Source organism: Corythoichthys intestinalis, chromosome 1, assembly GCF_030265065.1.
Source record: "Corythoichthys intestinalis isolate RoL2023-P3 chromosome 1, ASM3026506v1, whole genome shotgun sequence".
NCBI classification, from domain to species: Eukaryota; Metazoa; Chordata; class Actinopteri; order Syngnathiformes; family Syngnathidae; genus Corythoichthys; species Corythoichthys intestinalis.
The window spans coordinates 74,965,761-74,991,885 of record NC_080395.1 but is presented as its reverse complement, the minus strand read 5'-3'; the positions used below and the strand labels follow the sequence as shown (position 1 = coordinate 74,991,885).

At 40.4% G+C, this 26,125-nt stretch overlaps 1 protein-coding gene across 5 annotated transcripts in view; it reads right to left on the bottom strand.

The window, feature by feature from the left end:
• The window catches only part of il16 (interleukin 16), a 129,293-nt gene that overhangs the window by 77,590 nt on the left and 25,578 nt on the right, over nt 1-26,125 (bottom strand). For 4 of the 5 annotated variants that reach the window (XM_057839858.1, XM_057839890.1, XM_057839868.1 and 1 more), the window contains 5 exons: nt 12,858-12,905; nt 4,315-4,458; nt 4,140-4,242; nt 805-959; nt 557-664 (listed from right to left, as the gene is read on the bottom strand). In XM_057839858.1, coding sequence (XP_057695841.1) covers nt 557-664; nt 805-959; nt 4,140-4,242; nt 4,315-4,458; nt 12,858-12,905 — 558 coding nt within the window. Of the gene's footprint in view, nt 1-556; nt 665-804; nt 960-4,139; nt 4,243-4,314; nt 4,459-5,608; nt 6,018-12,857; nt 12,906-26,125 lie in introns of those variants that run through there. The other variant, XM_057839881.1, reaches the window with a different exon arrangement.

Genomic DNA, 26,125 nt, shown 5'->3' with positions numbered 1-26,125 from the left:
GGGTAAAACGGACAAATTAAAAATAGTTCGGGGGCATAATGCACCATGAATCTGCTATGGCAGCATATTGACATATTGTTTGCTCTATCATGTTTTGGCTTAAAATACAGCAGTTTATTTTAAAGAGGAGAAACTGCTTTTTCAGTCTTGTCTGTGTTTTCCGCCATATGCTACCTAGCTGTAAGAAGTGTTTCAAGGTCTATATGACAACTCTTATTGAGAGAACACCATGTGGGGAATTGATACACTAAGTAGTTAAAAAAACAAATAAGAGGGAATATAGGTTTAGATTTGGATGTGACAGGGCGGGGGGGGGGGGGTAAGCAGTGTTGATGTGTAAATGGGAACACTGTATTAAGACGAATCACCTGTGGGCATGGGTGAGTCCTACTTTTTACTGCGTTAAAATGAATATGTCTTTAGAAGATACTTCATGCGGGTACCCACTCAAAGATGTGTTAATCATTCGACAAGCAGAACTGCTGCACAGGAGCTGCCAGACTTTGATATATGTTCATCAAACAAGTTGATTTTTTTTTTAATGTATGGTTCTTACCTTGCCACGGCCCTTCATCAACACAATGTGACAGATAATAAAGGCTTGAGTGTTGCTGCAGGAATTAGCCAGCTGAACAGAGCTTAACGAACGCAATGGGCGACCAGGCTGAAGACAAGACGTATGAAACAGACAAATTCCATTTTATAGTCATCCCTATGTCAAAATGTTTCAAGACAGTATGTCTGGTTTGTATTTTTACTATTTTATCAATGTACCGACAATTGATTATTTGCAAGGTTCAGTACCTGAAGTGAAGTGTGTAAAAAATCCAGTTGCTGGGATAAGGAAGTGCTGTTACCATAAAAACAACCATTCCCTTGGTGACGGGGGTCATCGGTATACATGTCAGTATTCTTCATAATGATGTTCTCCAAATCCCCAATCCAATAAGGATGTACGTCTGGGTAAAACAGAATCAGAGAAGAATTGTACCAGAAATTTTGCAGTTTTCTAGGGGAAACAAAATGTTTTATTGCAAATGGTCCGGTGAGGAAAGGAAGCCATGCCACATACTGTAGTCACGCAACATGTCTAAACGGCATGCATTTGCATATATAGACGCTTGTGTTGCATACGCATTTGGTTTAGGTGATAAGACAACCACTTCTGCTAAAGGCCATCTTTTTGCAAAAAAAACAAACAAACTTTAAGCAGCAGTTAAAATAAAACTATTAATATCTTATCGCGCTGTCATTAACGTGCCTATGACAGCAAAAAGCATTTTAATTTCATATTTCATGGGGTATTTTATGCTCCTGAATGAAATGGGCCGCTTGGATGTGTGTGGAAGCGATCGATATATTTATTCAATTTTTTTAATCCCGCGCCATGAAAATGAGTGCCTTCCTGGATTGACGAAGAATGCGAATGTGATGTCAGCGGACTAATCATCTTCAGTATACAGCCAATACGACAGTATGCAGAATGACTGCAGATTGAACTGATTTTGTGGACTATTTCGTTTATTTTTTGCATCACGCCAGCCCAATGTGCTGCAGGCTTTTGTTGCTGCACCAGGGAGAGGTGTATAAGCCTTTTACGGTTTCAAAAAGTTACCGCTCACCGTGTGTATTGGAAAAAACACCTGTAACATTTTTATGACCTTTTTATGATCTTGTAACCTTTTTTGTGACCCGAATTGATCCATATACACATATAAATATAACTGCGTCATAACTGCTTTTTAACTGCGCCATACTGCCTTTGAGATAAGTAACTAAATGTGTGCTCTAGGTGCACATATTCTTTTGGACTGATAATGCAACTTCTTATCAGGTTATGCTCGCCATGCTGACGGGAGTTTTAGCTCATTGCTATGGTAACCAAGACATATGATGCTGCTCAGAAGTGCAACGAGTGAACCAATTATATTTGGACACGAGACTAATCTCCTTAAGAGGTTGGCCAAAACATGTCAAATTTACCATGTTTGGGCAGGCAATGTGTCTCCTGAGGGCAGGGGTTGGCCCCCTCTGTTCTTACGTGGCATATGCCTATAAGAGCGGACTTTTTCCGGGCCACACCTAGGGTCGGTCAGAGGATTCACGCGTAGTCGCTCGGCCGGAGTTCCTTGATCGCTCAAACCAGGAACGTTGTGTGGCCCTCCGTTCATTGTCGACAGGTAAGAGCTTGATTTCATTATCATAGAGGAACTCGTTGCGCTTTGGTGCGGGGATATTTTTAGGTTCGACAACTAATTATCTAGCGCCAAAGTTATGTGTGTTGATGTGTTTTTAACTGCTTCGTAGGACCTAGCGTTGTAGTTATTCTGAGCTATGTTTGTTATTCTGAGTGATGCTTGATCTTGTTTTTTGCTGTTTTTGCTTGCTTTTGTGGGATTGTAATCAATTAAACTCCATTTATTCATTTATTTGCAATTTCTAATCAATAAACATTGTCTATTAAGCAAAAGTGTGCCTGTTGCTTACTCACTGCGAACCTTGAAAATTTCGTAAAACACCGTGGATAATGGCCAAAACAAGTTCGACAACTGTGGGACCATTGGACCGACAAGAAGGTGAGTAAGCTACGAGTTTTGTATTATGTCAAATAATGGGATGATGGCACACGTTTTAATAGGGAAGTGGCTTGCATTTTGTGGGGGACAATGCTCCTTGTCCACCGAGAAGGCCACTCGGCCGACGACCGGTCACACACCATGGTCACCTCCACCCACACGGTCCTATTTGCGTGCCCGCCAAGATTGCGCTTTCCTCGGCTTGGCCACGAGCAGCCCTCCGGTCTGACATCGACCGTTTGGTTGGCCGATCCAGGCAGCTCGGTCCTATTCGCGTGCCCACTGAGAATACACTTTACTCGGCTTGGCCACGAGCAGCCCCCCGCTCCGACGTTGGCCGGTTTGTCCACCGAGAATGGGCTATTTTCAACGTTGATTCCTGGTGACGAGTACTGCCAGCCCGCCGTAGCCGCAGCAGGACGACAAGCCGTAACTTGCTCGCCGCCGGGGCTTGGCCGATCAGTGAAGACAATCAACCCCGCCGCTGTGTGTGACATGAGTCGGAGTAGTTTTGTGTGATTTTTCATTTTCGAAAGGCAAGCATAAGACTTGAAAAAGCTGCTCGGTTCGGGTTAGCATGTCAGCTAGCTGTCACGCTTCCTGTTTTGTGTACGCTCTTTCCTGTCTCCGAAGCCGGGGCAGGGAAATGACAAAAGCCGGACAACTCTGGTGGCATAAAATACTGTTCGGGAGAGGAAGAATTCAGCAGTTTTGACCATTATGCAGTAATTTTTCGATGTCGTACTGATTAAATGCATTTTTAATATTTCATATTCCATTTAGCACAAGGCTGTTATTTGTCATGACCATACAGTTGATCAATTGGGGAAAATACTAAAAATAATATCCTGTCAAAATATTGGAGCAGAGAGATTGAAACAATCATGACATTTTGCTGCTGTCTGTCGTATTTTCCTCGTTCTGAATCTTCCCCCTCATTGGGCTGAATTCTAAATCAGATGAAATCTTGATCCTGCCGACATCATCATCCAGCTGGGTACGCTAAAGCGCTATCATGACAGACAGGTCTAAACGGCAGATTAAAAGACTAATTTCTCGTCATCTGCGCTTTGCCAAATTGTTGTATATAGTCGAATCGTTTAGCCACTCCGGAGCCCTGAAACTAACAAATAACTAACAAACTACACGGAATTTGTTGAAATCAACTCCACCGACTAATTAAACCCTCGCTAACTCGAAGATTAAGCCTGATGTCAAAAATTCTAAACCCTTTTAAGAATCGAAATTAAAGATGACATGAAGGTAGTTGGTGTGAGAGCAGAGGAAGCAGAGGACAGCGTTAGATGGAGACAACTGATTCGCTGTGGCCACCCCTAAAGGGAAAAGCCAAAAGCAAAAGAAGAAGAAACTCTTATCAATCCCAGTGTGAATTTAGACTTTTTCTGGTTTGAGTTATCCCAACCAAAAATCTAAGGAGACGAAATAAAAAACCAAAATGGAATTACTTTTTTGTGTTTTTTTTTTTTTTTGCTACTGGTCGACAATGCATGGACTGTACATCTTCACTTGTAAAATACAAAGATATCCATAACTTGTACGCACTGTGTGAATTGGAGTTTGTCTTGCTTCTCAGCTCTCCTGGTGTGCTCAGTTGAGATTTTTCTGTCTCCCAGCAACTTTGTTCATTGACCTCTGGAATAGGCAACTTAGTACACACATGTACACACATCTATGAAATCATGGTAGCTTTTTGGTGATAAAAATTCACAGTATCTACCTTGAGATGGTTATTGTTGGCTATAATTTCATTGTCTGTGAATGCAGATAATGACAGCTGATCTGATGTTGAATTAAGAGATGAATGTTGCAGTCTTTCTGTCTGCACATGCTGATGGAGGGACTCTTCACATGGTGAAACTGGCTGCAATGAACATGACACACACACACACAAAAAACGTTAACTCTTTCCCCATTGCGATATGAACAGTAAAAGACCTCAGCAAACAGTTAACAGCTTGCACAACTGTATTTTACTATAGGGGTTCAGCATAGTGGTGAAGTCCTCATTGGGCAATTCCTAGCTATTGGTTAATTTTCCATTCCTAAGAAAATACCTAAAGGTGCACAATGTAGGATTTGAACTTCAATTATTCATGAAATGGCTGTTGAAATGGATGTTTTTTGGAAATGCAGTGGTGTGAAAAAGTATATGAACCTTTTGGAATGTCTCACATTTCTGCACAAAATCACCATCAAATGTGATCTGATCTTTGTCAAAATCACACAGATGAAAATACAGTGTCTGCTTGAATTAAAACCACCCAAACATTTATAGGTTTTCATATTTTAATGAGGATAGCATTACGATAGATAGATAAAAATGTATTGTTTTTCAGAAAGCCACAATCAAATAAGCCTTTTTGGATTCTTCACTGAACAAAATTTAAATAAAGTAATAATATATTATATAATAATAATAATAAATAATAATAACTGAAAAAGAGGGTTAATTTGACTGGGGATCCCTCTGTGGGTGTGTGGTATAAAGCCGCTATGGAGTTGTGACACCGAACAGAGAATCAAGAGGTGACGTTCAGTATTTATTTGTTTCCTTTAATGATGATGAAAGGAGTATGAGATTTATTTTGTTGTATTGTGGTTTCTGTGAACACAAGATAACCACATAACGTCAGTAATATTATATAGCCTATAAACGTATACTGTATTATAAACATACCAAAATTAACAGGAACAACATTAAATATAAATGAAATACACTGCTTACATAATGCATACAATGCTAATCATTAACAATAATGAGCATACACAATAAGAAGGAAAATAACTAACAATTTAGATAAGTGAATCGGCAACAAACAAAATTCAGCCTCCACCATGTAGCCAAAGGGGCCAACGATTAGCATTTGCGATTAGCGCTAGTGGCTAACGGTTAGCACACGGCGGCTAGCGGACAGCTCTGGCGTCTAACGAGTACAAGGGACCCTAAGCAAGTAACTCATCTGCCAAACGTGTTTATGCACTGCCAATGCACACTTCTGCAATATACCCACCTCTCTCATTCACACACAACACTTGGATTGCCACTAAACAGAACGGCAGCTTGAGGAACGAACCCGCAGGCAGTGAAAGGAGGAAAAAGTTACTAGTGTACACTAGTGTTGTATCGGTCGTGAACGATTCGTTCTTTTTGAACGAATTGTTTGGGTGAACGAGACCGAACTAATCACCATCTGTACTGATTCGTTCTATGAAGTTGGTGCTTGTTCGCTGCGTGGGAGGGCGTTGAGCAAGCGGCAGCGTCTTCTGACATCGCACACGACCAATCAGACGCCAGCCTCATCCCGGGCAGGGGAGGGAGCGGAAATAGAATCAGGGTGTCTGTCACTCACTTCCATGTGTGGCCAATAAGCAGCCAGCGTGCAGGCAGGGGGGCAAGACTGAGTTTTGTCACTTCCCGTTCAGTGACTCGGTCCTCAGGTTCCTGACCTAGCTTGCTGCTAACTTGACTTTCCAGTAATGACTATGCGGTGAACGAGTCAGAAAATGAAAGGAAATGACTGTCACATATTTGTTAATGTGGAGCCTATCAAATGCTGCTCAAACAGACAAAAACACCACACAAATCTCGCGAGCATGGTTTAGTTTACTACTTTTCTCAACAGACTCGGGACTACCTATGATGGCATACTATCAAATTTACAGTAATTTAAAACATGGATAGCTACGAGGCAAGCAAAAACTGAGCTGCGGTCGCGTGACGGCAGTGAAGGGGGCAGAGAACTGTCACTATATGGAGGCTTCATGGCAGCGATAATTACCTCATATGTGCACAGAAAAAAAGAATATTTAGTATGATCACCGTAATACTGATTTGCAATGAAACTGTATATACATGTCCATTTTTTCCGGGTGTTTTTTTTTTTTTCGTGTCAGAGTGTGTCGAGTGTTGGTTGGTTTGACAAATTATGTCAATCCGTCCATCATGTGCTACTCAAGCGCCCAAAAACAACGCACACGGACACGGGAGATGTCGCAATATGTCTACATTTTTCTTAACAGACTAATGAGAGTAGAAAGGCGACATCGTAAAGAGCAAACAATTATTTCTCGTCAGCATTTGACGATCTGAGATGCGGGGACGACAGGGGAGCTGACCGGATTATTTTATTTATTAATACCAGTGCAAAAATTCAATACGATCATCTTCATACTGATTTGCAATTATATAACTGGCAAATATCAAAATGTAGTATTGTTTTTATTTCAGAGCAGCACATTTGACAACTAGCTATTTACACTTAACAGTTTTAACAATAGTGGCCAAAAATAATAGTGATGAGCATAAAACCAAAAATACAACAGAGCGAGAGGTAAATATGATGTGTTGGTCGTTCCATATTTAGAAATTAAACTTTCGATTTATTTTTATTTTCGTGACAACAAGCATGCTGTGTTGGCTGGTAGCAGCAGCATTGTATATGTGATCAAGAACATGCTAAAGAAAGTCCGTGCGCCCCCGACCCCAAACCCCCACTCCCCCCCACAAAAGGAAAATGTTTAACCATGTCCTAAATCGAAATGCAAGCACGAGCCATGACTTTGAGCCCATAGAACTAGGACAGACGACGCGGAAGTTCTCCCTCGCTTTTGCAGCAGCGGGAGGGAGACGAGGCTGTCTGTGAAAGCAGAATGATATCGCCTGTCACTCATTTCTGAAACTACGACAAGCGGTCAATGAGGAGCCTGTGTGCAAGAGAGGGAGGGACCAAGCAATGTCACTTCCCGTTCAGTTATACTGCGAAGCGATCTTTGGTGATTCGTTCGGCAACGTCACTTCCCGTTCACTAACCAAACGATTCACTTGGGCAGGAAGGGAGATGAGGGGGGCGAACGATTCGTTAAACGATTTGTTTGAACGAATCTTTTTACTGAACGAACCGGAATGGATTCGTTTACTCAAGTGAACGACAGATCCCGTCACTAGTGTACACCGGCAGTGAAGGGAGGAGAGACAGTAACTCGTGCGCGCCAATGAAGGGAGGAGAGAAAGTGACTCATGCGCGCATCGCCTTTTTTTAAAGGGCCAGCGCAGTAACAATTAAACTAAAGCACAAACATGCAATGGGGCTTTCCTTCAATAGCACTATTAATTAAATAGATAATAACCAAATAACTCTTTCTGGGTTCTTCACAGAAAAAAGCCAGGAAATAAATAACACTATGGGGGGGATCAAAATGCTCTCAGATATTGTTCAGGGGGCCGGACCAAATGTGGAGACGGGCCGTATCCGGTCCCTGGGCCGTAGTTTGGGGACCCCTGTGCTATGGCATTGGCGTCATTCTTCGACATAAATACGTAAAAGCGTAACTGCCCGGTTTTTAGCTCTTTCAACAAAGAATCAAGACAGTTTTACGTCCATATCTATAAATAATTCACTGATTGAAGCATTTATTCACAAGAATTTTCTTCTTTGTTTACACATGGAGGTGGTCAAAAGCGGTGCGTTACTTACTCTGAATAAATTGAAGAAACTACCAGCTGTGTTGAGGTGGTTGCAACTAAACGTTGCATTCGTAGGAATAAATGATGCAGAATAAGTTTCCTTTCAGCCAAAACTCGGCGTATTTAATTTCCATCAACATGTGGATACATCCTCTCTCATTGCTGTCTTCACAGGCAATCCCACAAATCAAAGTAATCAAAGTCAAACAAAAAGAAGTAATAAAAGTAGCACTTTAGACAATTAAGTCTCATCCTGCCATCTTGTGACGAAAAGATAACATGTCAATAATAACAAGCAATAGGAACGTTATTTCAACATCAACTGAGGACACATTTATGAATGCAAAACATTTCTCCCACCATTTCTCTTAACAAGCCGTAGCGACTCTACTCTGCTCTGTTTATTTAGTCATCCAAGACTTGGGGTGCGTTCTGGTTCGAGAATAGCGCACGTACTTCTTATGACTCGAGGCTGTTTGTCCCTGCTCATTCAATTAGACAATGCTTTCCAAAGCTTGCTAACGCTTCTGTGTTTGCTACGGTTGAATGCTAGCCTCGTTCCCATCCCCCACTGTCAGCCAGCAAGAATGCTGCTTCCATCTTGAGGACGCCAGACCCTTTGAGGGTGTTGGGAGGAGTAGGGGGACGAGGCTACCTGAATGCACCCCCTGGATAGATGCGATGGAAGTGATTGTGATTGGCTGAGGGTTAGAGTCATGTGTCATGGTAAGCCAATCAGATGATGATGGCAGAGCATTCAGAGGAAACTTTGTCCTTTATTCATTCATTCATTTTCCATGCCGCTTATTTATTTATTTATTTCCTTTCAGGCATAATCCAAACAAACATACAGCATTTATATGAGTTTACAATTAATTCAACCCGAAAGAAAAGGGCAGACGGGAGAAGCCGAAGCTTATTGAAACCCGCCCCCGGTATACCATATAGGACGCAGAAAATACCGAATACAATTTTTGACATTCAGATTTCGTAGTGATTACAAGTTTTTTTTTTTTTTTAAATAACCATGCCCTCCGATTGATCATTTTCCCAATAGTCCATTATTGATCGTGGCAATGTGCTCGTTATTGTGATTAGATCCAGTAGATTAGTTCATAATTTAGTGGTTAGTTTATTCAGTTGATTCGATCCATAAGATAGGGAATAGCCGCGGACCGATGGCAGGCCGTGTCCGCCACCCCCCTTTCGTCGATTTAATCCTCGTCACAGTTTTCATTCCTTGCTGCCTCCCGACGAACATTCATCTCAAGGTTGCGCAGCTTCGTGGTAAGTTGAATCGCCATTCCGGTTGTGGACTCAGGGCAAGGAGGACTGGCGTCGCTAGGTCCTTCTGACCACCTCATAAGGACCGTCCCAGCGTTCACTGCCCCACCTGGTACAATCTCCAAGCCCCTGCAGAAGAGTAGCAGCCAGCAGCGCATCAGAAAGAAAACATCCTCGATATTGTTCCACTTCGAGTGTGGTCAGACACAGCGGCCGCCATCTACCCCAGCTATCCTCCACATATCCAGACTCTAAGGTGTTTTCCGGGCAGGCGCGTTGTCCAGGTTCTGACTGCATTGTAAAGATTTTGGCCAGGGCACACAGTGGCCAATGAACCAGTTCCATGTCGTTACAGAATTTGAAGTCAATTGTCTGTGCATTTACATCCAACAGATGATCAGTCCTTGTGAGTTCTGTTTGCATTGGCTTTGAGTCACGTTAGTTTTTTGTTTGTTTTTTTCACCCTCTTTTGTTTTGGGTACACTCGGTTTTATTTACTGGTTTGAGTTGCCACCCAGACATTATTTACCTTTTGTACTGTTCTTATTACATCCAAGAGTTAGCTTGAGTCAGCAACATAATTATTTAATAAAGTTTGTTTATACCTCCTCTTAAAAACAGCCAACGACCCTGAGCTGGTCACTGCAGAATCTAGTTTGTTCCAAAGCTTTACACCAGAGTAAGGGACCGAAAATGATTTTATTTGTTGTTCTAGCATAGTTAAGTTTGAACACATTTTCTCCCCTCAAATCGTATTTCGATTCCCTAGCCTGGAAACGACTTTGCAGGTTATACGGAAGGCTATTAGTTGAGGCTTTGTACATCATCTGTCCCGTTTTGAAATTTATTAAATCATACAGCTTCAATAAATTGGATTTGATAAATAACTCGTGTGTTTGTGCTGTGTATTTTGCCTTATGAATAATCCGTATTGCTTTTTCCTTGATGACCAGCAGAGGATGTAATCGAGATTTGTAGGTGTTGCCCCAAATTTCGGCGCAGTAAGTCAAATAGGGCAAAAACAGTGCACTATAAATTATTTGGAGGGCCCTGTGATCTAGTACATTTTGTTCTCTGTAAAGAATGGAGACGCTCCTAGCTAATATATTTTTCAGTTGTCTTATATGTGCATTCCATGTTAATGAATCATCAAGTATTATACCTAATACCTTGTGTTCTCTAACACGTTCAATAGCCACCTGGTTTACTTCAATGTCTAGATGTTCTTCAGTCCTTTTTTGCCAAATAGCATATATTTAGTTTTACTAAGGTTTAGTGACAGTTTATTGGCATTGAACCATTCCTGTAGCTTGCCTAATTCCTCATTCACTTGTTGGGCCAATCTGTTTAGGTCGCTACCTGAGAAAAATATATTGGTGTCGTCAGCAAAAAGCACCATTTTTAATATGCTGGATACCTTGTATTTATCATTTATATATAGTAGAAACAATTTTGGCCTCAAGACAGAGCCTTGAGGTACTCCACATGTAACTTCAAGTTTTTCCGACCTTTTCCCATTAATTGTCACATATTGATGCCTTTTAGATAGATAACAACGTATCCAGTCTAGAACTGTTCCTCTAATTCCCAGTCCCTCTAATTTATCAAATAATATATTATGATCTACTGTGTCAAATGTTTTTATCAAATCCAAGAAAATTCCAACAGAATATTGTCCTTGATCAATCGCATCCGTAATAATTTCCATTGACTCCGTCGGTGCTTGTGCAGTAGAGTGGTCTTTTCTAAAACCATACTGACTATGATTTAGTAAGCTATGCTTTGATATGAACTTGTCAAGCCTTTTATTAAAAGTTTTTTTGAGGATCTTAGATAATTGTGGCAGAATGGAGATAGGCCTATAGTTGTTAAATACATGTGCGCCCCCTCCTTTATATACGGGGACGACTTTCGCTATTTTCGTTTCATTCGGGAATGTTCAAGTTGCTCTTGGAGACTCATATATGGTCTGTTGTTGTTGTAGGTGGTAGCAGCTTTGGTTTTGAAAATATTTGAATTTGAAAAGTTTTTGAAAATAGGCCCCCTGCGAATCGGCCCCGTTTCCCGTGTCGTGTAGATAGGTTATGAAGTCTATGGCTTAGATAAGCAATCAGCATGAAGCAGAAAAACAGAGATATATATTTTTCATTAAAATCCGATCCTTTTCACCCGATTCTGATCCTCTGAAAATGGCGCGATCGGCCCAATTCCCAATTACGTGATCGGGGCATCCCTAGATATTGAAATACAAAATAAGCAGAAGAAAACATCAAATTTGTGTTTTTATTGTTCTAACATTCTTTAATTCACAATTATGTGCAGCAACAACAAAAAACACCCTATATTTGTAGGAATCATGAGGTGACAGTTCATGTAAGTTAGAACTCGCCAGCTAGCAACATTGGTAACATTTTTTTTATAAAAATAAGATACTACCAATATTTAATGTTGGATTACACACAGTTAACTGTAAACCATTATCAGTGAACATACACCCTCAGATAAGATATATTTTCCCATTGGCTAAGTATAAAGTGCAAATCATTCCAAAACTGAAAAAGGATCCAATAGATTTCATAATGACATTGACCGGACACTGGGCCGACTAAGAGGGGGCCTGTATTGTTGGCGTGGCCGTCAACTCTGACGAGTGGATTCACAGACAAAGCGCTTTTTTCGTTGAAAATGCTTGTGAATAAGTGCTTAAATCCCTGAATTCTTTATAGATATGGAGGTAAAACAATCTCCATTCTTGGTTAAAAGCAAAAAAAAAGACTGGGCACTTAGAATTTATTTTACGTAAATATGTCGAAGTAAGATGCTAGTCTGTTAGTCAATGTGGGGGCCGCCATATGTAAACAGAGATTTTCCGGTGAAAACTTTTGTGAATAAATGCTTAAATCCCTGAATTCTTCATAGATATTTACGTAAAACAGTCTCGATTCTTGGTTAAAAGTAGGGCTGTCAAACGATTAAAATTTTTAATCGAGTTAATTACAGCTTAAAAATTAATTAATCGTAATTAATCGCAATTAATCGCAATTCAAACCATCATAAACTATGCCATATTTTTCTGTAAATTATATATATATATTCTGTAAAATAAATTGTTGGAATGTAAAAATAAGACACAAGATGGAAATATACATTCAACATACGATACATAAAGACTGTAGTGGGCATTTCACTCTACTGTCATATGATCTTCTTGTGAATAAATGCTTAAATCCCTGAATTCTTTCTAGATATGAACGTAAAACAGTCTCGATTCTTTGCTAAAAGAGCAAAAAAACGGGCAGTTACCATTTACCTCTTTATAGGTGGAGGTTGGCCTCGCCTCCTGCAATATGGTGGTGGTAAGAAAAAGTAAAATATTCCCAATTAAAACAACTCGTCCTTCAACACACATGCTTTTTATACCTGTATTCATCCCCTCATTTCCTTCTTGACCCAACATTAATGTCATTTTTTTCTGTAAGGTCTCAATTGTCTGCCATTTGTGGTATACACACCTCAGCTTTTGGCCTTGTGGTAACACACATCTTCCAAATACTGCTCTCCTACAACACAAAGACAAGAAAAATAGAACATAAACAACCATAACCTGTCGTGAATCTTTTGTGTGAGTAGATAAAGCAAGCTTTATGAGCTTTCTAGCGTCTAGGTTATCAAGGATTGGAGTCAAGGACAAAGAAAATTACAATGTGATTGATAGGGTGTACAGAGAAGAGTCAAAGGTTACTTCCTCGTTAGGGTTGCCACCTTTCAGAAATAGAAATAAGGGACGCCCCCCCCTCGCGCCCAAAGCCTTACGGGCAAAAAAAAAAGGGGCATCGCCAAAACTCCTAAAATGCATAGAAATGTATCTATTTTTAGATGACAAAACTGTATTGTGCACTATGTGGGCATGGCAGTTTCCTTGCTGCAGATTGTTTTGTTTTTTTCTGCAGGTTAGTGAAAACGAAGTTGTGAATATTGTAATTACCGTTTTTTCGGACTACAAGTCGCTCCTGAGTATAAGTCGATCCAGCCATAAAATGCCCAACGAAGAGAAAAAAAACATATACAAGTCGCACCGGAGTATAAGTCGAATTTTTGGGGGAAATTTACTTGATAAAATCCAACACATAGAACAGACATGTCATATTGAAAGGCAATTTAATATAAAAATACAATAGAAAACAACATGCTAAATAAATGTACAGTGTACAGTGCATGAAACAACGAAATGTGAATATACTGTCCAACGCTACGGCTCGGTCCTGGCTATACAGCGAACTCCCAAAAGACAATGCTGGACGTCCGTATAATTTGCTGAATCAATTTGGTCCTCGATAGAAAACAGGTTCGCATCAACGTAAATAAATGATAATTAGGTACTATTAGTAATAAGTAACAGGTTAGCATACGTTCGCTATCATTAGCACATCGCTCAAACAACCACACAACTGGCTCTAAGTGTCCGATCGCGGGTGGAAAACACACAACAACAACAGAAAAGATGATACACGCAGGCGTTGCCACTGTAGAGATGATTTAAAAGCATAAACAATGAAAGTAGGTTCGCAGCCGTCTATTCTCTCTCGCTAACTCGCCCACTCACTCACTCAGAGCTACGTAGCTGTCCGTCTTCTTCTGGCGTGTGAGCACTCTTCTTCACGTAAACAAGTGCGAGTGCGCCCTCACGTGGGCGTGAAAGCGCCACAAACTAAATGCATCCATTTCAAGATAAAAAAAGTCAATAATACAATTGAACATACACTGCCAAAGGCAGAACGCGAACGTGGCCATAGCTATAGTTAATCAGATAACTATAGCATAAGAACATGCTAACAACTTTACAAAACCATCAGTGTCACTGCAAAACACCAAAATAACATGTGAAATTATATCATAATGTGTTAATAATTCCACACATAAGTCGCTCCTGAGTATAAGTCGCACCCCCAGCCAAAATATGAAAAAAAACGCGACTTATAGTCCGAAAAATATGGTAACATTTGTGTTGTCGGCATTGAATCCGGTCACGTGATCCATTGACAAGCCAAATTTCTTAAGGGAATGTGTCAGGAGAGCTACAATTCCAGCAGCTGACTCGTCTGCATTATCTACGAAGTCCACCATTTTGTTGGTGAGCCCAGACTTTGGACTGAAGTACTGGACAGCAAGGGGAAGCATCTTCCTGCTCAATTTATTCGAGGCATCGGTCTGTATGGAGAATGGGATGGGTGACATTAAGATCTTGAGCACGTCACACATTGCCTTTGGACCCAGGACTTGTTTCAACAGTGCCTCTTGCTTTGTTCTCCCCAAAGTCATTTTCTTCACCATTTTGGAATCACATAAAAATCTTCTGATTGAGCCTGTGTCCCCAGTCAGCACTATTGTAGCTCTGGCTGGCTACGTTTTACTGTGTGGTATACCAGTGTCACCTCAGCTGCAGTAATTTAGAGGGTAGGAGTGGGATTATGTCAAATTCACTATCAATAGATAGTAAATATCCGCAGTAGGACTATTTATTCAGTGTTTATTTGCTGTTCATCTGTCATTCCAAATGAGGAGCATTAGTTAGCGTAACAAAATATGATGTTCTTTATGGGTACAGAAATTCATTCCATATTTATTGATAATAAATGCATGTTTCAAAAAAAATCAACATTCCAGAAAATAATCAGCCATAGTAGCAACTGAAATAGCCTAGCTATGCTCCTATCAATGCAAGATGTATGAAGGTAAATATAAATATTGCCTATATGTTATCCATATACAAGAGCATAATAACATACCAAATCAAGCTCAGGGGATGTTTCAGGTGCAAATAATTGTGACCAAGGCTCCTCTGGGATCTTATATTCCGTTTGTGGAGGTCCCCTGCAGCATGCTGTTTTACACTTCCGTGAGACGCTGCAAAAACTTTCCTGCCTGCCTTGCAGTTCGCTTTATAATCATCATCAGTGACTCTATCGAGCCACGGGTTCCCCTCTTCCGACTCCACTGTATTTTTTGGAGACGTTTCCCCTTTTGAGGATGAGGTGGGGTGTCCTGAGCTTCTGCTGCTGAAGAAGACATTTTTATTTTGAAAACGCGCAGGGCGGTGTGCTGAACAGAGCGAGCGAGGTAACTAGGCAACGAACCCGGAAGTGGAGCGCAGTGCAGGGCAGACAGCAGCGGGCAGGCAGATAACTATCCTGCTGTCTCTAATATCTCCTGCCCTTTTTGTTCATTATTGTTGGCTCAGTGGTCACTCATGAGCGCAGGACGTGTTTTTGTGTGACAGACGTGCATGGGCTGGGCGCACCGCCGCCCGTCACTCCCCGCCACCAGAGCCATGGGTCGCCCCATGGGACAATTGTGGAATACGGAATAAACTACTTTTAATTCCCATTAACGGAACGATTCCGTATTTCAAGGGACGGGTGGCAAGCCTATTCCTCGTACTTTAAGAATGATGAACAGACGGACAATTCTATTATGAATCTGGGTGGTGGGGTTGCAAAGTTACCTGCTGCCTCTTCAAGGTCGCCGCCAAAATGGAATCATTAAATTGTATCAAGAGTTTTTACCTCTTCACAAAGTTTAATGGCATTTTTGCAGGCCTTGCATATCCATGCCATTGATGGCTATGTACAGTGCCTTGCAAAAATATTCGGCCCCCTTGAACCTTGCAACCTTTCGCCACATTTTAGGCTTCAAACATAAAGATATAAAATTTTAATTTTTTGTCAAGAATCAACAACAAGTGGGACACAATCGTGAAGTGGAACATAATTTATTGGATAATTTAAACTTTTTTAACAAATAAAAAACTGAAAAGTGGGGCGTGCAATATTATTCGGCCCCCTTGCGTTAATACTTTGTAGCGCCACCTTTTGCTCCAATTACAGCTGCAAGTCGCTTGGGGTATGTTTCTATCAGTTTTGCACATCGAGAGACTGACATTCTTGCCCATTCTTCCTTGCAAAACAGCTCGAGCTCAGTGAGGTTGGATGGAGAGTGTTTGTGAACAGCAGTCTTCAGCTCTTTCCACAGATTCCCGATTGGATTCAGGTCTGGACTTTGACTTGGCCATTCTAACACCTGGATACGTTTATTTTTTAACCATTCCATTGTAGATTTGGCTTTATGTTTTCGATCATTGTCCTGTTGGAAGATAAATCTCCGTCCCAGTCTCAGGTCTTGTGCAGATACCAACAGGTTTTCTTCCAGAATGTTCCTGTATTTGGCTGCATCCATCTTCCCGTCAATTTTAACCATCTTCCCTGTCCCTGCTGAAGAAAAGCAGGTCCAAACCATGATGCTGCCACCACCATGTTTGACAGTGGGGATGGTGTGTTCAGGGTGATGAGCTGTGTTGCTTTTACGCCAAACATATCGTTTTGCATTGTGGCCAAAAAGTTCAATTTTGGTTTCATCTGACCAGAGCACCTTCTTCCACATGTTTGGTGTGTCTCCCAGGTGGCTTGTGGCAAACTTTAAACGAGACTTTTTATGGATATCTTTGAGAAATGGCTTTCTTCTTGCCACTCTTCCATAAAGGCCAGATTTGTGCAGTGTACGACTGATTGTTGTCCTATGGACAGACTCTCCCACCTCAGCTGTAGATCTCTGCAGTTCATCCAGAGTGATCATGGGCCTCTTGGCTGCATCTCTGATCAGTTTTCTCCTTGTTTGAGAAGAAAGTTTGGAAGGACGGCCGGGTCTTGGTAGATTTGCAGTGGTCTGATGCTCCTTCCATTTCAATATGATGGCTTGCACAGTGCTCCTTGAGATGTTTAAAGCTTGGGAAATCTTTTTGTATCCAAATCCGGCTTTAAACTTCTCCACAACAGTATCTCGGACCTGCCTGGTGTGTTCCTTGGTTTTCATAATGCTCTCTGCACTTTAAACAGAACCCTGAGACTATCACAGAGCAGGTGCATTTATACCAGTGCTTCTCAATTATTTTCTGTTACGCTCCCCCAAGGAAGACGTAAATGTTTCGTGCCCCCCCAACTCTCTGCCGCCACTGTAAATAGTATCATTTGTCTATAATATTACTATCATAAGTACGCCTCAGCCTAACATTGTGTCCTTTTTTTCCATTAAAGAAAAAAAGTAACATAGATCAACTTATAATAAAGAATAACTTGATTAACATTGTTTTGCTTGTAACAGAAAAGACAACGCGCATCAATTTGCCTGAAGTAAAAATTGTTTTTTTAAAAAGTCACATCCAAACTGTAAAAATACACTCAAGGTACATTTTTGACCATTTGATACTGAAAAATAAATGTAATAAAATCAGTAAATAATAACAAATTCAAAATGATTAGAAACATTTCCTCTTCAGGACAACATGCCAAAAAATTTGACCGAAAAAAACAAAACTGAATAGAAGGGGGGGGGGGGGGGGGGTCTTTGGACAGAAGGAAAGTTTTTATTTTCGCTGATTCACCACAGTGCTCACTGGTTTACTGATATAACACTGACAAAGCGGGACGATTGTGACAATTGGCAATATTCGGCACGTTTTCGCTGAAAAACAATCAAGCGGCTTATCAATGAGATAATAATGCTTTTATGTCTCTTTAAGTGGCGTCTTAACTGATTTGGCTTCAGACTCTACGCTATAATCATTTTTAGACTCAGTAAACAGTGGTCTTTCCTCATTTCCCACTATATTAAAAGTCAAAGCCAAAAGGCAAACGACCCGAAAAAAGCGCATTCTCGGCGGCCGAGGGAGAACCGTAGGTGAGGGCGGTGGTCGTGACGATCCCAAGCCGAAAACGGCACTTCTCGGCCGGACACGTGAGAACCGGAGAAGACAGTGGGTCGCTGCGTGATTCCATCTGTGCATGAGTCTCTTCCGTGTGCTCTTGCTTACTTCAAAAATACTGCACGCACTTTGAAAATGAGAGCGCCACTGCCATCCACGGAGTGGATGTGCAAGTACACTTTATTCTAGTACGGCAAAAAAAAAAAAAAAGCATGTTCCCCAAGGTCACTCGCGCCACCCCTGGCATCGCTCTGCGCCCCCCTGGGGGGCGCGCCCCACCATTTGAGAAGTACTGATTTATACGGAGACTTGATTACACACAGGTGGATTCTATTTATCATCATCGGTCATTTAGGACAACATTGGATCATTCAGAGATCCTCACTGAACTTCTGGAATGAGTTTGCTGCACTGAAAGTAAAGGGGCCGAATAATATTGCACGCCCCACTTTTCAGTTTTTTATTTGTTAAAAAAGTTTAAATTATCCAATAAATGTTGTTCCACTTCACGATTGTGTCCCACTTGTTGTTGATTCTTGACAAAAAAAATTAAATTTCATATCTTTATGTTTGAAGCCTGAAATGTGGCGAAAGGTTGCAAGATTCAAGGGGGCCGAATACTTTTGCAAGGCACTGTATGTCCAAATTTTCCATTCATTTTAAATGGCAAAAAAAACTTGGCTGTGATTTTTGACTATACACTTACCATTAGAGCACGCTGACATTCAACTGGCACCCAAGTAAGGCTATACCATTGACGGCTATCCACGTCCAAATTTTCCATTAATTTTAAATTGCAGAAAAACATGTGTGACTGTAATTTTTGACTATTTACTTACCGTTAGAGTGCATTGAAATTCAACTGGCACCCAAATAAGGCTATGCCATTGACAGCTATCCACGTCCAAATTTTCATTTTAAATGACAGAAAAACATTTGGTTGTGATTTTTGACCATACACTTTACATTACAGCGCAATGACATTCAACTTGCACCCAAATAAGGCTATGCCGTTGACGGCTATGCATGTTTACATTTTCCATTCTATTTAAATTGCAGAAAAACATGTGTGGCTGTGATTTTTGACTATACACTTACCATTAGTCAATGGCATAAGCTTATTTGGGTGCCAGTTGAATGTCAATGTGCTGTAATGGTAAGTGTATGGTTAAAAATCACATCCATACATGTTTTTCTGCCATTTAATATGAATGGAAAATTTGGATGTGGATAGCTGTCAATGGCATGGACATGCACTCCAAAAAATGCCACATACCAAAAAAAAAAAAAAAAAAAAAAAAGCCAAAAGCCAAAATCCATCATGCCACATACCCAAAAAATGCTACATGTCAAAATACATTTTGCCACATGGCAAAAAAATGCCACAAAGCAAAATCAATTTTGCCACTTTAAAGTACATTTTACCACATAGCTAAAAGAAAAAAAAAAAAAAAAAAAAATGCCACATGGCAAAGAAAAAACGTCACATGTCAAAATAAATTTTGCCACATGGCAAAAAAAAATGCCACATTGCAAAATCCATTTTGCCACATTACAAATACCACTTTTCGTTCTCGGCCCTGCTGTCTGTGTAATTTTGCTATCAATAGCTGTACACGGTTTAAGATTTATAACGTTTCAATGGCTGCAGTCAGTTTTCACATTAGACCAAAAGGGTCTAATGTGAAAGAAGAACTATCTTGCAACAAAACTTGCAAATGACTTATTAAAAAGGTTCAGCATTCACACTGCGCTAACAAAACTTTTCGAGTAGCATCACGTGGACGAACGGTGCACTGCACTCATTGATTGGACAAATAGAAGAGGAAATACCTCCCTCCAGGGTGGGGAAGGGAGCATGCAGCATCACAGTGTGATTCGTGTGACTATGTCCAGCGTGGTGCTGTGACGCTGCACATAATGTAGTGTAAATCAAGTCGCCGCTAGGCCAGCGGCGGGGTCGCTCCCTTCCGACTGTATGCCGAGCGAACTGGAGTGTATCAAAACTGCATGGGGGAAAATTAGACAACGAAAAGGAACCGCGTGGTACCCAAGTCATCTAAGCGTACAATCGCTCTCACTTTCGTGACTTTTTGGACTGTCAAATTGTCGCCACTTCCAGGAAAGTAAGACTCACGAAATGGCCACTCCGAAAGGCTCCGGCTGTCTCTGCCACTGTCACTCTCACACAGTCCGTTCAGGAACAGCATGCAAAACACAATCACCACATTAAAACACAATTTTGTGTATCAAATACAACTGCTTAGCCCAGCACAACAACATTTGGCCATGGTTACCATAATATTCGGACGATAAGCTGCTACTTTTTTCCCCTCATTTTGAATCCTATGGCTTATAGTGTTATGGTGGCTGGAGGATGTGACCCAAAAGCTCAGCAGTGGGAAGTCGATTGACAGAAGCAGTGTGTGCAATGTGATATCCTTTTTCTTCACACCAACTCCAAGCCCAACTCCAAGCCACGTCAGACTTTCCAGCACTGCCAGGAAATCTACAGAGCCACAGCTTCTCACTGGTTTATCCTCTTTTTATGTTCCAATAAACACATAACATATAGTCATAACATATAGTCTGCGACGTCATCAGACTCTTATAAGACCATCATAATTATGACATGACACTGTCATGGGCATTAATGAATGCTTATAACCGTTGTCATTAAGTGTCATCCGGCAAATTTTGTCACTAGCTCCATTTATGTCCAGCTCGGATCTTTTACATCCATTTAAAATTGAGATCATTGACGCCGCTGTGAAATAAAGTGTTACGAGTTAATTTCTTTTAGCGTAAATATCCCATAATACAGTGAGGACAGCTGGGGCTTGTATTCCGGTGCGCCTTATAGTCCCAAAATTACGGTAATAGTCTGTCATCATGCCATTGTTTATTATGAATAGTGTGCACACTTTACTTCCCCTTCCAAGGCTGCCCTGCGTGTAGCGTCACAGCCTGGAGCATCACGCTCAACATAAATCAGCAAAAGCGCACCCTGCTCCGGTTGAATTAAAAAATGGTGTTATACTTGTATAGCGCTTTTTACCTCTCAAAGCACTCAAAGTGTAAAGTACTCAAAGCACTTTACACTACATTGCCATGTAACTACTGGTGACACAGCCCAAGGAGCAATACGGGGTTCAATATCATGCTCAAGGATACTTATGCAAGTTCATCAGGGTGGAGAATCGAACCCACAACCTCTGGGTTGGGGGACAACTACTCCGCCACTGAGCCACGCCATAACCAAAGAATTCACCGAAGCAGGATGCAGTGGACCGAGACCAACGATTTTTGAGAGTTTGTTTGGGCCGAATTGGAGTTCGGATGCACGTTCACGTTTAAAAAATGATGCAGACGATCTAAGAAACAGAACTCTGGTCTGTTTGAAATAGACCAAACAGTGCTAGTGTGAAAGCGCCCTAAAACACATCACCTTGAACGGGAAGTGGGTGACAAAAAGTGTCGAACCAAGTACAATACTAGTGTACATGTAAGTAAGGCCATGCAGAGACCAATGGAGGGGCGTGTTCTCATAGATCAAAGGGGGTACATGAACAATAAATTAATACACCTTACAACAACATGACTTCCAGTTTAACCAGCTTTTAGAGTATAATTGGCTGTGACTGTGACAGACTTTAATTAGGAGGGTGAAACAGTGAATAGAAATCAACACTGTCATCAACACTTTCTGGCTGTGACTCAGTCAGGCTTAGCTTCTTTTCTTCCTTCAACCTCTATATCAAAACATCCTTACCTAACTTGTTGTTCATCTGAGAACAAACCAAATAAGATGTTCACTGAATCACCATCAGCAAGTTTTTTCAAAGCTATTATTTCATTATTAGAGAACTTAAAAATGTGTACCTTTCTAGATAACGTTGTGAAGAGAACGGACAAATATGGTTGCCAAAAGAGAGTAGAGACACACAGGTGGAAATAGCCTTGGGGCAAGGGGTAATTCAATGTTAAAGTAGAAAACTATATCAGCAAAAATTAGATATTAATATTATTCTTTAAAATTCCCAGAATAATCCTGGTGTAAGAATTTTCAGTACAGTATTTGCTTGAACACGGTTTAATACGGTAACACCGTTTTTTTTTTTTAACCACCAGATGTCCTCTGACTCCTCCCCACACACCAAGGTCACAGAGGAACTATGCAGGGGGAGGGGGTTATGCGCCGGCTTAGTGGCACACAGACGGCTTTTTTATTTTATTTTATTATTTTTTTTTAAAGGTGTTTTCGGTGTTCAAATAAAGTACTCGGTTTGATGCCCATGCCTATGGTTGTCAACCATCCGTTTAAAAACGGAACCGTCACATATTCCGAAACAAAAGTATGCGTTCCATATTGAGCTTCATGAAACCCGATAATAGTGTCTTATTTGCAAGGGCGTATGTTTTCATGGGGACTGTAGGGACATAACACTACCAACTTTTCAGGATGCTGAAATTGTCCCCACCAACTTTTAAGCAACCTCATTTGCTTTATATGAGTTATATGAGTATATAGGTAATTTAGATTGTCTTATTCCCATTCTTATTCCCAATAGAATTGACCCATCCATTATTAAGTGAATTATTTCCATTATTTTCAGACATATACTTACACTCACAATTGTACCCACAACTCTTTGTGCCATTCACAGGCAAAAGACATTACCGCCTGGCAGGGGCGGACTGGGACTAAAAAGCAGCCCTGGACTTTGACTCAGCCCAGCCCACAAGATACGCTATACGAAGGGAAACAGACCCCGTAGGGGTGTCCGGGGGCATACCGCCAAACCCTCGGGGAGAATTTTTTTTTTTTTTTTTTTACATTTTATTGTAAAATGCATCAATTTCTTGCACTTTAAGAGAAAATGAAGAAAATATGTCTAGACTGTCACTGTCTGACTTGGGGCGCTCAAAGTACTGCAAGGCTGAACTGGAGTTGGGTTCATTTTCTGTACTAGCTCTATGATAGACCTGAATAAACAAATGAAAATGTATTCTTCAAAGCAAGTTTTATGTATTCGGGCAAATTCCACATTCTGAAACTGTCAATGATTATGATGATGATGACAATAAATTCATTCATTCATTCATTCATGTATCCAATTGCTTATAATATATCTCTATATATCTCTGTCTATAACACGATTTCATTGTTTATGCCATAATTCAGTGGTCTCCAAACTATTCCACATAAAGCCGCAGCGGGCACAGGATTTCATTCCAACAAAACAAGACAACACCTCTTACAAGTGTAATCAGTTGATTGCAGTCAGGTGCTGCTTGTTTTAGCAGAAACTTCATTGGTTAAACTGTCGGTACTCGATCGGTTGAAAGAAAAACCAGGCCCCGCAGTGGCCCTTGAGGACCGGTTTGGAGACCCCTGCCATAATTAATCTTGCCATACAAATAATAAATTTCAATGAAAATACAAAAAACATTTCAAGACAAATCCTGTATACATAACCTTCATTGGAAAGTATTAACCAGAAAACAAAACGATATATAAATGATTAAAAATATATATCAATTTAACTACCTAAACTTTAAAGTAAAACCATTCATTTTATTAATATTTTGTTATATTTCTTCTGAATTAATATTGCTGCTGCGTGTGCATACGTTGTTTTACAGCTATAATATTTTTTCTTAGGAGAGTGATAGTAGGACTAGCATATTATAACTTGACACGATTGCAAACGGGTACATCGACTAGCTGGCACTAACCCTTTAATTGTCATTTATTTAATTTAAAACAGGGGTCCCCAAACTTTTTCCTGTGAGGGCCACATAACCCTTCTCTTCTCTGATGAGGGGCCGGGGTCTGTTTGTAACAGAAAAAGTGTGACGATTGCAGGAGTGCCTAAATGTAAAAATGTATTGTTTTTAAGAAAGCCACAATCAAATAACCCTTTCTGGATTCTTCACGGAACCAAAGTAAATAAAATAAAAATGATATAATATAATATAGTATAATATAATATAATATAATATAATTAGGGCTGTCAAACGATTAAAATTTTTAAGCGAGTTAATCACAGCTTAAAAATTGATCGTAATTAATCGCAATTCAAATATCTCTAAAATATGCCTTATTTTTCTGTAAATTATTGTTGGAATGGAAAGATAAGACACAAGATGCATATATACATTCAATATACTGTACATAAGTACTGTATTTGTTTATTATAACAATAAATCAACAAGATGGCATTAACTTTAATATTCTGTCAAAGCAATCCCTGGATAGAAAGACTTGTAGTTCTTAAAAGATAGATTTTAGTACAAATTATAGAAATTTTATGTTAAAACCCCTCTTAATGTTTTCGTTTTAATAAAATTGGTAAAATTTTCAATCAAAAAAATTAACTAGTAGCTCACCATTGTTGATGTCAAGAATTACACAATGCTCATGGTGCATAAAATCAGTCGCACCCAAGCGCCAGCAGAGGGAGACAAAAAACACAAGTAACAAGTGGACATGACACTGCTGTCATTTTAATCTGTTTGAGCGGGGCATATGCGTTAATTGCGTCAAATATTTTAACGTGATTAATGAAAAAAATTAATTATCGCCCGTTAACGCGATAACTTTGACAGCCCTTAATATATCATATCATATCATATCATATATCATATCATATAATCAGGGGTGCACATATTTTTTTTGCCCAGGTTCTCAGAGGAGGACCTGGAGATGTGACTTGGTCCTCATTGAGCTTGAGAGCCGATCCACCTGATGCGATAAATTTATGACAAGCTTTACTTAGAGCCAATTAACTTTGATTAATTATATTAACAGTTAATGCTTGATTAACATCAACTGGCACAAAAAATTGCCATTACTTTGAAGTGAAATGTAAAGAAATAAACATAAAAGCACCAATTCAAAATAAAGGGCATTATGCGGCTCCCACATTAACTCCAAGCCTTTTTAAAAGTGGGATGTCCTCCTCATAAGACCTCATTGAACGTGCATGTTTAGCTTTGTAAAATGCGAGCAAAAACACGTTTGTCAGTGCATGTCGCTGTTCATTACCTTTATTCCGCCCTATTCCGCCACATGTCCATAGGGCGAGTAGGGTCCTGTTTGACATCGATAGTTTGCTTAATTGCCACATGCTCTCTGTTTTTTTCGTGCTTTTCAAAGTTTGGATGGCTGAAATTCTTTGACCCTACATAAAATGCGTTGCTCTAATCGGCGACATTGGGATTCTCACGGCACATTTTGTACCACATTTCCGTGCGAGCATCATTCGCTTCTAGCCATGGTACCTCCTGTAGCCACTTTTCAGCAAAAGTCCTTTTTTTCGGTAGCTCCGGTGACGTCTCTGTCGTCTGTCTGTCTTTTGACGGGGGTGGGGGAACACGGAAGTAATTAGTCAGTGTGGCCTGCCTCATCGACATTTTGAGAAGTTATTTTCTCGTGTCCGCCGCAAATAGAGTGGTCAGCCATCGGTACGCAAAAGCGTATGGAAGCCGTTGAGGGCCAGCACGTTTGTCTACGTCCAGTACGCATGTGCGGACCACTTATGTGCACCCCTGAATATAATATAATATAATATCATGTAATATAATATAATAATACTGTATTAATTAAATAGATAATAACCAAATAACCATTGCTCAGTTCTTCACAGAAAAAAGCCAGGACATAAATAACTCTATTGGGGGAAAAAAAAAAAAAAAAAAAAAAAAAAAATTTTTTTTTTTTTTTTTTTTACAATTTTTTTTTTTTTTTTGTTCAGGGGGCCGGACCAAATGTGGCCATAGTTTGGGGACCCCTGATTTAAAATGTACCTACCTTGTGGATAACAATTGCCAGTATACCGAGCAAGTGACCCTCTTCATCCCTTTTTACTTGCTCTGCGCTTGTCTGGGGAACTTCCCTCTCGAACTTCCACCAGCTTATCATTACCTCCTCCCTCTATTTTTCTCCCTCCCTGCACCGGCTGCACGTCAGAGCGGCTGCCCCCTCTCACCATCGCCGGGGCTGGGCTGCTGTTACCCAAC